This window comes from Chiloscyllium plagiosum, unplaced genomic scaffold (assembly GCF_037043375.1).
Source record: "Chiloscyllium plagiosum isolate Xiang-an unplaced genomic scaffold, Cpla_swu_hap1 HiC_scaffold_5, whole genome shotgun sequence".
NCBI classification, from domain to species: Eukaryota; Metazoa; Chordata; class Chondrichthyes; order Orectolobiformes; family Hemiscylliidae; genus Chiloscyllium; species Chiloscyllium plagiosum.
The window spans coordinates 124,542,464-124,558,863 of NW_028270143.1; the positions used below are offsets into that span (position 1 = coordinate 124,542,464).

A 16,400-nucleotide genomic window follows, 5' to 3' on the forward strand; every position below is an offset into this window, starting at 1 on the left:
GCCCTCCAGGGGCTCACTGCTCACGCTGTTCCAGGCTCACAGCCCTCCAGGGGCTCACTGCTAACCCTGTTCCAGGCTCACAGCCCTCCAGGGGCTCACTGCTAACCCTGTTCCAGGCTCAGAGCCCTCCAGGGGCTCACTGCTAACCCTGTTCCAGGCTCACAGCCCTCCAGGGGCTTACTGCTCATGCTGTTCCAGACTCACAGCCCTCCAGGGGCTCACTGCTTATGCTGTTCCAGGCTCACAGCCCTCCAAGGGCTCACTGCTCACCCTGTTCCAGGCTCACAGCCCTCCAAGAGCTCACTGCTCACGCTATTCCAGGCTCACAGCCCTCCAGGGCTCACTGCTCATGCTGCTCTGGGACTCCCAGCCCAAGTGCTGCTCCAGGGCTGACTGCTCCAGAGTCTTGCTGTTGATGACTCCCGCTGCTCCAGGATTCACCTCCAGTGCTAAGGGGAGAGAAGAAGGAAAAAAGAGAGAAAAGAATAGGAAAAAGAAAGAAAGGAACAGGCAGAGCAGAGGAGCTTTGGCAGGAGCATCCTACTCTGCTGCCATTGTGCTGCCAATAAAAATTGGTAAGAGTCTTTACCGATGTGCCAAATTTCCTTAGCCTCCTGAGGAAGTAGAGGCGTTGTTGTGCTCTTTTGACCATCGTATCAATGTGGGTGGACCAGGACACATTGTTGGTGATCGTCACTCCCAGGAACTTGATGCTTTTGAACTATCTCCACCTTAGCTGCATTGAGTAGATAGGGCATGCCCTCCTCCTTGCTTCCTGAAGTCAATGACCAGCTCTTTTGTTTTGCTGACATTGAGGGAGAGATTGCTTCTGGCACAGGTGGGGCAGGTGATGTTTGATGAGTTGGATGACTGAAAACTAAAATACATTATCTTCCACTTTACAATCCATGTTGGCAAATAACAATATAGCATATATCTTCATTACTGAAGGATCAACAGGCTGTCCACAATAATAGATATAACTGTGCACGATAGTTAAACCAAGGGGAAACAGGAATGGATAGGGGACCACAACAGGAAAGATTCGGTTGTTCAAGAGGCAGCAGACCACAATAATATATTGTTTGTGTAGCTCAGGGAACTGTACAGAGTAAACACAAGAATTGCTTTCCAATCATCCAACAATACTTGACTGGGATGTAGCCAATTAAGGGTGTAATGATGAAGTGGATATATAGATTTCACAAGGTCAAGAACAGAATCAAAGTTAACAGTTCCCAACAAGACAAAGACCAACCAATCTTCCAAGTCTGAAGAGAGTGTGCTTTGGAAGATTAGTGAATTCCTCCAGACTGCCTGAATTTGTGAAGTCAGAGACTGGGGGTCGAGGGAATGGGGTAAAGGTAAATGTAATAATATAAATGAATGTAGAAATGTTAATAATGGAAATAAAAACTTGGGGAGACAATGTATTGGGTGTCTAGCTCTGAAAACATTATGCTCAACCAAATATAATGATGTCTTAAGAATTTGAATGGGTGAATAGGATCTGGATCTCAAATCTCTTCATAGGCTTAGTATAGTCATAGACACAGTTAGTATCAACATAACTTCCACCTGATTGCTATCGTACAATAAACTACATTGTTTATAAGGCAAGAATTTCTTATTGAAGAGTGTGTTGTTGGGAAAGCACAGAAGGTCAGGCAGCACCCAAGGTGTTGATTTTCCTGCCCCTTGGATGCTGCCTGACCTACTGTACTTTCCCAGCAACACACTTCGACTCTGATCTCCAGCATCTTCAGTCCTCACTTTCTCCAAGAATTTCTTATTGTTGGATTCCTCTACCATTCTAGAAAAAACAGGCCATGTGATTCTGAACCAAAAAGGGGTATGGTGGCAGCAAATCTACCATATGGTGACCAAGAGTCCAGCTAACTCATAGATGAAGAACAGTGGTGAGGAACCATCAGACAACAAGGGCTCAGTGGAAAGGCCGTCTCAGCTGCTGGATCTTTAGAAATTATTAGGCGCACTTAGACTGGCAACATTTAAGTTAGTTTAGCAAAGTGCAGGCCCCAGTTGGAACATTTTCTTAAAATCACTTTGATGCCAAAGAATCACAGAATCAGGTGACTTCAGGTTACACTGTGCCTAAATTCTTCCGTGAGTTAAAGATATTCCAGTAAAGATATGTAGGGAAAATGTGTGAGCTGGTCTTTTGCACGATTGCATAAAACAAACATGCAGAAAGCTTTTTTTATAGCGACTGTAATGAGGTCAGCCAGCTGGACTGCATAGAACATAGAATAGGAGTTCCCTGATTGGGCTCCTAATCTGATCCAAACAGGAAGTCCTGATTGACAGAAAAAGGTTATTGACACTGTGGTGCCTGACTTTGTATGAGGTAGTACTCGAGTTAAGGACTGTTCATTTTGTAAATAAAGGGCGACTTGGTGATGGGATACCAACCTCTGTAGACTGATTTCACTTTTAGTAAATGTGCCTCAGAAACAATGTCAAGGAAGTTTACCATATTAGTGTATTTACAAAATTCTCAGAATGACTCCAGAATATTGGGCCAAAATAAAAAGCCACAGAATACCTCTATCTGTAGCAGTTTCTTTTTCAAGCATGAAGCCACTGGTAGGACTGGAGCCTTAGTCCCCAAGATTTAATTGCTTCCTAATTGAGACGTTGGAAAGACTTACGTAGCATTGCGGAGGGTGAGTGTCTTTTGAGAACAAACACATGGGTTGGTAGCATCAAAACGCACAAAGTGGTCTGCTGTTACATCTCTACATTCTCCTGGGGCAGTTATACTCTCTCCGCCAGAGATAGAGATGAACTCCAAAGCAACATACTGACCACTGCCTGCAAAGACACAAGTAAATGAATAGTGAAAAGTTGTGTTAATGTCTTTTTTTTTTGATTGTCAGCTAATGTGTGATTTACAGAGTAAAATAATTCACTTAAAAGGTTTACTCTGCCTGTTTTAAATGAAAATAGCAACTCAATCTGGTTGCAAACTTTGTGAGTTAACTGTATAAACTGTCGGTTAAAGCCTCAATTATTTTACACCTATTGAGAGTGCTGGGTTATGCAGGAATATATTTCTATTGGTCCATTCCAAGTGCTCTTTATTCCTTGCATGACAAAGAACTGACCAATCAACAAAAGCAACTCAACCAATTCTTCCATTGGCTGGGTACAATGTAACCCACTCTTCCATAGACTGTGTACAACATAATCTATTCCCACAGACTGTTTTGTTTTATACGTTCACAGGTTGTTAGCTGTAACAGCATTTATTGCCTATCCATAATTACCCAGAGGGCGTTTAGGAATCACCCACATTGCTGTGGGTCTGGAGTCATGTGTAGACCAGACCAGATAAGGTCTGGCAGTTTCCTTCCCCGAAGGACATTAGTGAACCAGGTGGATTTTACAACAATCTACAGTGGTTATGTTGACCTAATTTATTTGAAATATTATTGAGTTCAAATTTCATCACCTGCCATGGAATTCAAAATCATATGCCCATAAAGTTGGCCTAGGATTCTGGATTGTAAACCCAAAGACATTGCCACAATGCCACTACCTCAACTACAGTACAATCTAATCTGCCCTTTCAGAGATCACGTACAATCTAACCCAGTCTTCCAAAGATTATGGACAATCTAACCCACTATTCCATGGATGTGTACTCACTACTTCACACAGTGTGTAGAATGTAATCTAATTTTCCATAGATTATGTAAAGTCTAGCCTACACTCTCATAAACTGTACAATTGAATCTAATCTTCAGTAGACCATGTACAATCTAACTAACAATTCCACAGACTGTGTGCAATCTAACCAACTCTTCCATGGAGATGTAAAGTTAATCCATTCTTCCATAGACCATGTACAATCTAACCCACTCTTCATGCAATCTAACTAACTGTTCCATAGATCTGTATAGTTTAATTTGCTTTTGCAATGACTGTCTAAACTTGTACAATTTTCCATTGACCATGTACAATCTAAGTTACTATTCCGTTAACTGTGTACAATTTAAATGTATGTTTCACAGACTATGTACGATCTAGCTAACCTTTGTGTAGAATGTGCATAATCTACCTCCTCTTCCACAGGCTATGTATCAAAACAATTCTTTTGTAGACATTGTTCAATCTAATCTATTCTTTCATTGGCTCTACACAACCTGACTAATTCTTTTCACAACTCCATACAATCTTACACACACCTTCCACTCTCTTCTCACAGGTGATGCAGAGTAACACTAATGCCCCACTAACACTAAATAGCTAGGCTGTAATTTAAAACAACATTTCCACGTACTTATATTACCAGTGAAGATCTTGGATGATGTGTAGGAGATAGGTTTGGAGGCAGACACATTATATTACAGATCAAAAACACTGATGGAATTTCAGATTGTTACCTCTGAGTACAAAGTCTTTCACGTGGCAGTTGTCACACACCATAGTAACAGTTTGGGAAAAGGTATCTGAAGAAGGTGGAAGAAAGGCAACCTAGAAATACAGATATCATATCATCAAAATGTTTTTGTGTAATTCTTCTCAGTCAGTGAGATGAAGGCTATATTATTGAAGCTTAAAGCACATATGACAGTAGAAATGTTGCAAGGGGTGTGGTACAGTAATTGCTGTCGAAAAAACTATATGCTACAGTCTCAGTTATGCAATATCAGGGAGGGGCTGTAGTGTAATGGTCTCATCAATGGACTAATAATTCAGCAAAGCAGGCTAATGCTGTGGGGACATTGGTTTGAATCCTTTCAATGCAGATGGTGAAATTCGAATAATTAAAAATTTGAAATTTAAAATCAGCACGATGGTGGCCACTGTAAATTTATGTAAAAATCCATATGGTTCACCAATGTTTTAGGGAAGAAAATCTGTCTTCATTACCCAGTCAAGCCTATATGTGACTGCATCTTAACTGTCCTCAATCTGACCCCAGCAAGCCAGTCAGTTCAAGCCACAATTAGGGCTGGCCCAGCCAACAATGCCCACATCCAATTAATATATAAAAACTTGCATTCATATAGCGCCTTGATTCTAGTATGAATGTTCCAAAGCATATCACAGAAATCTTATCAGTCAAATCTTGACCTTGAGACAGATATTGAGATATTAAGACAAGTGACCAACGCTTGGTCAAATTTACGTACAAAATCATGAGGGACACAGTTAAGGTAAATAGGTCTTTTTCCCTAAGATGAGGGAGTTCAAAGCCAGGGGGCATATTTTTATAGAGAAAAATTTAAAAAGAACATGAGAAGAAACCTTTTTACACAGAGAGTCGTTAGTGTGTAGATCGACTTGCCAAAGGGAGTGGTGGGTGCAGGTACAGTTACAACATTTAAAAGACGTTTGGATAAATACATGAGTGGGAAAGGTTTTGAGGTTTATGGGCCAAATGAAGACGGTGGGGGGGGGGGGGGGGGGCGGGGTGGAGGGGTGGGAAATAGATTAATTTGGGAACATGGTCAGAGTGGACTAGTTGGGCTGAAGAATCTGTTTCCCATTCTGTATAACTTTATGGCTCTATGAAAACAGAGAACAGTAGTGATGTGAAGGCAATTGATTAGATCAGTTAGCTGGACAGTTCGCTCACAATGCAGAGTCAACGCCAACAGCAGGGGTTCAATTCCCACACTGGCTGAGGTTACCATGGAGAGTCTCTCCTTCTCAAAATCTCATGAGATAGCTTTGGCAAATAGAATTAAGGAAAATCCAAAGAGTTTTTACAAATATATTAAGGACAAAAGGGTAACTAGGGAGAGGATAGGGCCCCTCAAAGATCAGCAAGGCGGCCTTTGTGTGGAGCCACAGAAAATGGGGGAGATACTAAATGAATATTTTGCATCAGTATTTACTGTGGAAAAGGATATGGAAGATATAGGGAAATAGATGGTGACATCTTGCAAAATGTCCAGATTACAGAGGAGGAAGTGCTAGATGTTTTGAAACGGTTAAAAGTGGATAAATCCCCAGGATCTGATCAGGTGTACCCGAAAACTCTGTGGGAAGCTAGAGAAGTGATTGCTGGGCCTCTTGCTGAGATATTTGTATCATCGATAGTCACAAGTGAGGTGCCGGAAGACTGGAGGTTGGCAAACGTGGTGCCACTGTTTAAGAAGGGCGGTAAAGAAAGCCAGGGAACTATAGAGCGGTGAGCCTGACCTCGGTGGTGGGCAAGTTGTTGGAGGGAATCCTGAGAGACAGGATGTACATGTATTTGGAAAGGCAAGGACTGATTCGGGATAGTCAACATGGCTTTGTGCGTGGGAAATCATGTCTCACAAACTTGATTGAGTTTTTTGAAGATGTAACAAAGAAGATTGATGAGGACTGAGCAGTAGATGTGATCTATATGGACTTCAGTAAGGCGTTCGACAAGGTTCCCCATGGGAGACTGATTAGCAAGGTTAGATTCTCATGGAATACAGTGAGAACTAGCCATTTGGATACAGAACTGGCTAAAAGGTAGAAGACAGAGGGTGGTGGTGGAGGGTTGTTTTTAAGACTGGAGGCCTGTGACCAGTGGAGTGCCACAAGGATCGGTGCTGGGCCCTCTACTTTTTGTCATTTACATAAATGATTTGGATGTGAGCATAAGAGGTACAGTTAGTAAATTTGCAGATGACACCAAAATTGGAGGTGTAGTGGACAGCGAAGATTACAACAGGATCTTGACCAGATGGGCCAATGGGCTGAGAAGTGGCAGATGGAGTTTAATTCAGATAAATGCGAGGTGCTGCACTTTGGGAAAGCAAATCTTAGCAGGACTTATACACTTAATGGTAAGGTCCTAGGGAGTGTTGCTGAACAGGTGCAGGTTCATAGCTCCTTGAAAGTGGAGCCGCAGGTAGATAGGATAGTGAAGAAGGCATTTGGTATGCTTTCTTTTATTGGTCAGAGTATTGAGTACAGGAGTTGGGAGGTCATGTTGCGACTGTACAGGACATTGGTTAGGTCACTGTTGGAATATTGCGTGCAATTCTGGTCTCCTTCCTATCGGAAAGATGTTGTGAAACTTGAAAGGGTTCAGAAAAGATTTACAAGGATGTTGCCAGGGTTGGAGGATCTGAGCTACAGGGAGAGGCCGAACAGGCTGGGGCTGATTTCCCTGGAGCGCGGAGGCTGAGGAGTGACCTGAAAGGGGTTTACAAAATTATGAGGGGTATGGATAGGATAAATAGACAAAGTCTTTTCCCTGGAGTCGGGGAGTCCAGAACTAGAGGGCATAGGTTTAGGGTGAGAGGGGAAAGATATAAAAGAGAACTAAGGGGCAACTTTTTCACACAGAGGGTGGTACGTGTATGGAATGAGCTGCTAGAGGATGTGGTGGAGGCTGGTACAATTGCAACATTTAAGAGGCATTTGGATGGGTATATGAATAGGAAGGGTTTGGAGGGATATGGGCTGGGTGCTGGCAGGTGGGACTAGATTGGGTTGGGATATCTGGTCGGCATGGATGGGTTGGACCGAAGGGTCTGTTTCCATGCTGTACATCTCTATGACTCTTTGACTCTATGACTCTCACCTGAGATTTGGTGACCCACCCAGTAAACTACCACTACTCTTCACTGAGGGGTCAGCTGTGTGGTGTGGTAAGACTATGGTGATTTTGCCTTTTACTTTAGGATCTGCTTAGAGAGGAACTTAAAGGGTTTAGAACCAGCTAACTGAAGTGATGAACATTGGGAATGCACATCTTGTTATTTTTGTAGGAGTGACGAGATCTCAGAGAGTCCTGAGGGTAAAGAAAGTTATAGAGATAGAAAGGATTGAGGCCACAGTGGGATTTTTAACACCAATTGATCATTTTAAAATTATGATATTTATAGATGTGAGATCAATTTGGGTCAGCAAACACAGGATGAAGGGTGAATGGGGCTTAGTGGAGGTTACGATATTGACAGCAAATGTTTTGGATGACTTCAACTCTATCAAAGGTGAAAGATAGGAGGGCAGCCAGGGGTGAATTAGTACAGTCAAACGTAACTAATTGCTCCATTCAGATATTGAAGAAGCACATTTTGTCCTATTGTATCTTAATTAGTATTACACAACACTGCTGACACTGACCCTATTGCAATTATCTGTCCTTTTCTGAACTCCTATGTATTTAAAATCTTAGTTTAAATGGTTGTAATTGGATTAGTTTCATGATTTAAGTTAGACCTTTTAAATTGTGAAAGATTTTACTGACCTCCATGATCAGGGTCTGGCCGGGACTCAGTTCAAACACTGCAGGCCTGATTGCAAATGGAGCTACATCTAGAAACCCAGCAGCTGCCACACTCTATGGAATAAAAAGGAGACACTGTTTAAATCCTGAATATGCTAATATCAAATAACAAGATTTTTAAACTTTTGTTAAGATGGATGATGGTCGTGACTAGAACATAGAACATAGAAAAGTACAGCACAGAGCAGGCCCTTTGGCCCATGATGTTGTGCCGAGGTTTAATCCTAATGTAAAATATAGTAACTTAACGACACGCCCCTCAACTCACTGCTATCCATGTGCATGTCCAGCAGTCACTTAAATGTCCCTAATGACTCTGCTTCCACCACCACTGCTGGCAACGCATTCCATGCATTCACAACTCTCTGCATAAAGAACCTACCTCTGATGTCTCCTTTATACCTTCCTCCTAGTATCTTCAAACTATGACCCCTCTAGCTTATCTCTCCATGCTTCAGGCTCACTGCCTTTATTCCTGATGGAGGGCTTTTGCCCGAAACATCGATTTCGAAGCTCCTTGGATGCTGCCTGAACTGCTGTGCTCTTCCAGCACCACTAATCCAGAATCTGATTTCCAGCATCTGCAGTCATTGTTTTTTCCTCATACCAGTCAATCCTGCCCTGGGGAAAAGTCTCTGGCTATTGACTCTATCTATTCTACTCATTGTTTTGTATACCTCGATCAGGTCTCCTCTCTTCCTCCTTCTCTCCAGAGAGAAATACTGAGCTTATTCAACCTTTCTTCATAAGGCAAGCCCTCCAGTCCACGCAGCATCCTGGTAAACCTTCTTTGCACCCTCTCCAAAGCCTCTGAATCTTTCCTATTATATTATTTGTGTATGCAACTGAATCCAAGCAATGACACGTCTATGATTGCTCAAAAAACATAGTGGCACCAGGAAGCACTCCTATCAGGTAGTCACATCTCTGGGTACTGAATGCTGTGAATAATGAGTAAAGCTTTGCTCTGTTTATTGAAATTTATTGTCAGAAATACTGGAATTTCCATTTGCCACACCTAGTATCATAAGGAATGAAATTTATAGCTTTTGTGCAGTCGGCTCATATCCGCTGTAGACTGGACAAAGCTATTTCCAAAATCATTTCAGCAAGAACCCTCACAGTCAGATTACCATATAGTATTTCAGCACAGGAGGCAGCCATTCAGTTCATCATGTTGCTGTTGGCTGTTTGCAAGAGTTATCCAATTAATCTCACTCTTCTGCTTTATCCCCATTGTGCTACAATTTTCTCCTCTGCATGTGTAGAGCCAATATGCTTTTGAAAGTAGTATAATCGCAGACAAAAGTTATGTTATGATCTAGCTTGTGACTAACAACTTGCTCCTAGAGTTGATAAAATGTGAGATCTAGATACTTTCCAAGAGAATAACGTCACAAGATTTCATGATTTTGAATAAACAACAATAAAATTTATGAAACATGTAAAAACATCAATAGTGTATGGGACCACGTATTTTACTTTTGGACCATAAGTTGGAAAATGGTAGTTGGATATTGCTATATTATTAAAAAGTACTGGGAGAGTTTGTTTTTAATGCAACTTGAAGATCAAGTGAGATTATGTAACGTACACTTTCACTCTACAAGATTACAGACTTAATCTTACTAATAATTGACCAAGTGTTATTTATGGTGAGTTTACCTCAACTGACTGAAGTAGCACGCTGGAAATCAAGATGTGTTATTCCAGAAGTCATCACAAAAGTTAATTTACTCATATTCTAGACCCAGGTTGACAGAAAGCACAGATTAGATTTCTATACTTAACAAAACTACTATTTATTACAAACAAATCAACTTTAGGTACTTGTACACAGTCATTAACCATGGACATATAACTTTACTAATTAAAGTAAACAAATTTTCAAAAGCTCTACCTACAGGTAAACAATTATAACACTACTAGTCAAAACTCTAATCCACTTGTAAGCTCCCCTTCTCTCTCTCTTTCTCTCTCTCTCTCTCTCACACACACACACACACACAAATGCACGCATGCAAAAACACAGTTGTTATGGATGGGGGAGCACTGGGAAAGCAGTTTAGTGGCCATCATTCACACAGTCTGTTAAGATGATTCTTGTGCTGATCAGAATGCTCCTTCTGGGTCTTCCACTTTCCAGACGCATCCATTGGTTTGCAAGAGGCACAGGGTGGGCTGGTTCATTGTTAAAAAGTCTCTAACTAAAAGTCACTGCTTACAGCAACTACTGAACAAAAGGCAAACTTGTTTTCTTCAGGCTTAAAATGGCTTTTCCTGCGGAGAATTGAGAGAGTTCAGAACTGGTGGAGGTGTGAAGGCTTCTTTGTATCATATTCACAGCCCCAAGCTGTTCAGATACCTAAGTTGTTCAATCACATAACTCTTGACAGGCAGGAGACCTTTGTCATTGATAAATGGTCACTGGTCCACAAACAACTCCGTTACTCATTGCCAACCACATCTCCATTTGCACACAACCTTTTGACTTTAGTTTGTGTTTAACCACAGCTGTTAGAGCTGCACAAACAGTGTTCACAATGAGTATCATGTTACTTGCTTTCAACCAATGCAGCAATCTTTGTAATCCCTGGCTTTAAAACAGCTTTTTCTTATTTCAATCCACAATTTAATGAACACTTAATCAAGCAGACAGGTTTTTTGCAAGTTTCATGGAAATGTTTCTCTCCACAAAGCTTAGCGAGCTTTCTCACACCATCATCACAAACCCAACTCACTACCTATGCATCACTCTATTCTAGCATCTCACTCATCACATTCTCCCACTTGTCACAGATGGAAGTATGCATCACCGACAGGATAAGCCATGATCCCTGGCACCGACTTCTTGTCTGAGCCCCAGTCATGCCTTGGCAAGTATTGGCAGTCCAGAATTGCCCTTCACTGTGCATGAAGTGGAACATCAACCATAAAACAATGCTTCTCAGATAAGTGGCACAGCTGAGACTTCATTGCCCATAGAAGTGCACAGCAAAGCCACATAGCGTACACATCCTCAGCCTCATCTTATGTTACAACCCCATCTTAGTCTTTCCCCAACGTCCAGTGTCACTCAGAGTCTTATCATTGTTCAATGTGCAATCATCACATATAGGAAGGACTTGCAAAAGGTAAGGCTGAAGAATTGGCAACAATCCTCGGCCAGGACTGCTGAACGGATGATCCATCTCAGCCTCCTCCAGAGGTCCCAGCATCAAAGATGCCAATTAAGATTGTTTCATCTGCCCACAACCTCTGCAGATTTATAGCAATGTCAAAATCTGGCAAACTAATGGTTTGTTCAGCACCTAAACTTCCATTATTTAAATTAGAGCAGAACAAAAACCTAATTATCCATTTTTAAAAATCATACAACACCAGGTTATAGTCCAACAGGTTTAATTGGAAGCACTAGCTTTCAGAGCGCCGCTCCTTCATCAGGTGGTTGTGGAGAACACAATTGCAAGTCAGAATTTATAGCAAAAGTTTACAGTGTGATGTCACTGAAACTATATATTGAAAGATACCTTGATTGTTTGTTCAGTATCTCATCTGTTAGAATGACCATGATAGTTTCATTCTAACAGATGAGAGACTTAACAAACAATCAAGGTATTTTCAATGTATAATTTCAGCTACATCACACTATAAACTTTTGTTATAAATTCTGTCTTACAATTGTGTTCTCCACAACCACCTGATGAAGGAACAGCACTCTGAAAGCTAGTGCTTCCAATTAAACCTGTTGGACTATAACCTAGGATTGTGTGATTTTTAACTTTGTACACCCCAGTCCAACACCAGCATCTCCAAATCATAAATATCCATTGACATTTAGAGTTAAAATAAGTTAACTGTGCGGGAGGAAGAAATCCTTTAACTCCATAGGCTCAGTACTTAATAGAGCATCCAGAATGCTAGACACAGTTGAATTTGGGTTGTTCTGAAATGTTAACTTCGGTTCTTTCTACACAGATGCTGCCAGACTTGTCAGGTTTCTCCAGCATTCTCTGTGTTTGTTTCAGATATCCAGTAACTGCAGTATTTTGCTTTTATTTAAGGAAGTGGGATGCCTCATTCAGGATTTCCATGATTTAAGGTCCCTTGCAGCCATAAAATCGCAGGGTTTATCATCTCGAAGTAGTCATTATCTACCTTATGCTCCTTCTTACAGTCCCGGCAATGCTCACTTGAGCTCTGGCACTGCTGGGAGTGATGGGACTATCAGATTGTCTGGCAGGTCCTAAGGTAGTGGGGGAGTGGAAGTCGCACTATTAGCTGTGGGGCAGACTTTTGAGGAGTGAGCTGGCTTCCAGACAACTTTCCATCTGGATGAGCAGTCCATGCTGCCTAAAATCCAGCCCCACAAGTTCATTTCTATTTAAAACAAAGAATTCTGTCAAAAGTTTCATAAGCACTGGCTCTTTCAGTCACCTGCCAAGAAACATTGCTTGAAACTTGTTCAAGGTACAGTAGGACAGTGTCATTCATTGTAGTTTTTCTGTTGCCCTTGTTGTGAAGTTGAAGGTGTGTACGGTACCTTTAAGAGAGAGAGAATGCTGTTCTGAACTGAGAGATTATAAGCACCTATATACATGACTAGATGGCAATCCCAGAGTGTACTGGAAAATTGAAAAGATATAATATTTGGCTGTGAAATGGATACCTGAGTTTTGGTTTCTGTTTTGACAAAATTCAAATTTAACCAAACACTTTAAATTATGTCCCAGGATACTAAAACCCAATCTAGTTTGAATTTATTGTTTTGCCAACAATATTATCTGATGTTGAGGGTATAAAAATGGGGGCATATTGAAAATTGGTCAGAGAGCAGCTGCCTTAGAGAGAGAAACTGGAGAGCTATTTGCCTATCTAACATCTTGCTCTCCAAGAAATTAGGAAACTCTCTCTAACAAAGGTACCTTTTCACGTGAAACATTCTCACGCCAAAAAGAAAGAAGTCCACCCAGGAATATCCTCATCCGGAAGAGTACAAACACAGAAGAAGACAGCGCTGTGTGGTTTTGAAATTAAGTGGATGTAATTTTAATAAGTGTCTTATTGGAACAGCATATTGTTATAGAGTTGGAGGCAGATAGTAAGCAGTTAAGAGAAAAGGGGGCTTAGAGTTGTGAATAGTGGTTGTTTAATGTTCACTTGAAGAGTTAAAAAACAAATTAATGTTATTTTCTTTCAATAGTGGAATTTGGGACTTCTCTGTCACTCATATTTTAACAGATTATGAGGCAAGATGAGCTTTTTTGGGTGTTCGGTTTAATTAACAAAGGGGATCACCTCTGTGTCGCAACATCCTTAAGATCATTTTGTTGAAGTCATGGGTCACCCAAAGGACACTCTGAGACGTTGAATGGTCGACAGAGACTGAAGGTGATTGCCAGCCAAATTGATGGTATGAGCAAAAACCTTTTCACACAGTGTACACTGCCACATAGAGTTACTTAGCTGTAAACTTCAAATAAAATAGTAGGAGAAGAATTTGCAGAGATATGAAGAAAAGCTGTTGAACGGACATAACTGGATAACTCTTTGAAAGAGCTAGCACAGACTGAATGGGTTGAATAGTGATGAACTTAGATTATGGATCAGTACTTGGGGCTATGATATTGTGGCCATAACGGAGACGTGGGTTTCACAGGGGCAGGAATGGTTGCTAAATGTTCCAGGGTTTAGAACATTTAAAAAAGAACAGGGAAGGTGGAAAAAGAGGAGGGGGTGTAGCATTGCTAATCAGAGAGTACATCACAGCTATAGAAATGAAGGCTGCTGAGGAAGGTTTGTCTACTGAGTCAGTTTGGGTGAAAGTTAGGAACAGCAAGGTGGTAGCCACCTCATTGGGAGTTTTCTACAGATCCCCTAATAGCAGTAGGGAGATTGAAGAACTCATAGGCTGGCAGATTTTGGAAAAATGCAGATGTAGCAGGGTTGTTGTTATGGGTGACTTCAACTTTCCCAATATTGACTGGAGCCTCCTTAGTACAGATGGTTTGGATAGAGCCATTTTTGTCAGGTGTGTTCAGGAGGGTTTTGTTATTCAGTATGGAGACAGGCTGACAAGGGGGGAGGCCATTTTGGATTTGGTGCTTGGCAATGAGCCAGGACAGGTGTCAGATCTCGCGGTGGGAGAACACTTTGGTGACAGTGACCACAACTGCCTCACATTTACCACTGCCTTGGAGAGGGAAAGGAGCAGTTACCGAGGGAAGATATTTAACTGGGGAAAAGGAAATTATGATGCTATCAGACAGGAGTTGGAAAGTTCAGATTGGGAGCAATTCTTCCACAGAAAGGGCACAGCAGACATGTGGAGACTGTTTAAGGAGCAGTTGTTGCGAGTGATGCACAAATTTGTTCCACTGAGACAGGTAAGAAGGGGTAAGATTAAGGAGCCTTGGATGACGAGAACAGAGGAGCTTCTCGTCAAAAGGAAGAAGGCAGAATTCGTAAGGTGGAGGAAGCAAGGATCCAGCACAGCTTTAGAGGATTACAGGCTGGCTAGAAAGGTGCTGAGAAATGGACTGAGGAGAGCCAGGAGGGGGCACGAAAAAGGCTTGGCAGGAAGGATTAGGGAGAACCCAAAGGCATTTTACACATACGTGAGGAATAAGAGAATGATCAGGGAGAAAGTAGGATCGATCAGGGATAGCGTAGGGAACTCATGCACAGAGTCTGAGCAGATAGGGGAAGTCCTAAATGAGTATTTTGCTTCGGTTTTCACTAAGGGACCTTGTTGTGAATAAGAACTTTGAGAAGCTGGGATATAGGCTTGAACAAATCAAGATTGATGAAGTTGATGTACTGGAAATTTTGGCAAACATTAAGATTAATAGGTCCCCAGGGCCAGACCAGATTTATCTTTGATTGCTCTGGGAAGTGAGAAAGGAGGTTGCTAAGATGCTGGCAAAGATCTTTGCTACCTCACTCTCACGGGAGTCGTACCGGAGGATTGGAAGGAGGCGAATGTTGTTCCTCTTTTCAAGAAGGGCAATAGGGAAATCCCTGGCAATTACAGACCAGTCAGTCTCACGTCTGTGGTCAGCAAAGTTTTGGAAAGAATTCTAAGGGATAGGATTTATGACTATTTGGAAAAGCATAGCGTGATTAAAGGCAGTCAGCATGGCTTTGTGAGGGGCAGGTCATGCCTCACAAATCTTATTGAGTTCTTTGAGGAGGTGATGAGACAGGTAGACGAAGGTCGAGCAGTGGATGTGGCATTTGATGTGGCAAGGCATTTGATAAGGTTCCCCATGATAGGCTCATTCATAAAGTCAGGAAGTATGGGATACTGGGAGATTTGGCTATCTGGATCAGAATTGGCTGGCTGACAGAAGGCAGAGAGTGGTTGTAGATGGAAAGTATTCTGCCTGGAGGTCAGTGTTGAGTGGTGTCCCACAGGGCTCTGTTCCTGGGCCTCTGCTCTTTGTAGTTTTTATAAATGGATGAGGAGGTTGAGGAGTAGCTTAGTAAATTTGCTGATGACACAAAAGTTGGAGGTGCTGTTGATAATATTGAGGGCTGTTGTAGGCTGCAACGTGACATAGACAGGATGCAGAGCTGGGCTGAGATATATCAACCTGGATAAATGCAAAGTGATGCATTTTGTAAGGCGAACTTGAATGCTGAACATAAGAGGATTTGTTCAGGATTCTTGGTGGTGTGGAGGAACAGAGGGATCTTGGTGTTCAAGTGCATAGATCCCTCAAAGTTGCAACCTAAGTGGATAGGGTTGTTAAGAAAGCATATGATGTTTTGGCTTACATTAACAGTGGGATCGAGTTTAAGAGCCCCCCGCAAGGTTTTGCTACAGCTCGACAAGTCCCTGGTGAGATCACACTTGAAATATTGTGTCCAGTTCTGGTCGCCGCCCTACTATAGGAAAGATACAGAGGCTTTGGAGAGAGTGCAAAGAAGGTTTACCAGGATGCTGCCTGAACTGGGGGGCTTGCATTATGAAGGGAGGTCGACTAAGCTCGGACTTTTCTCTCTGGAGAGGAGGAAGAGAGGTGACCTGATCGAGGTATACAAGGTAATGAAAGGCATGGATAGAGTCAATAGCCAAAAACTCTTCCCCAGGGCAGGATTGACTGGCATGAGGGGTCATAGTTTTAAGATATCAGGAGAAAGATATAGA

General features: G+C 41.9%; 1 protein-coding gene across 5 annotated transcripts in view; it reads right to left on the minus strand.

Annotated features, from left to right (window-relative positions):
* Positions 1-16,400, minus strand: part of dlec1 (DLEC1 cilia and flagella associated protein) — a 185,372-nt gene that overhangs the window by 85,843 nt on the left and 83,129 nt on the right. For all 5 annotated transcript variants that reach the window (XM_087987630.1, XM_043690852.2, XM_043690850.2 and 2 more), the window contains 3 exons: positions 8,210-8,302; positions 4,410-4,500; positions 2,673-2,835 (listed from right to left, as the gene is read on the minus strand). In XM_087987630.1, coding sequence (XP_087843756.1) covers positions 2,673-2,835; positions 4,410-4,500; positions 8,210-8,302 — 347 coding nt within the window. The remainder of the gene's footprint in view (positions 1-2,672; positions 2,836-4,409; positions 4,501-8,209; positions 8,303-16,400) is intronic.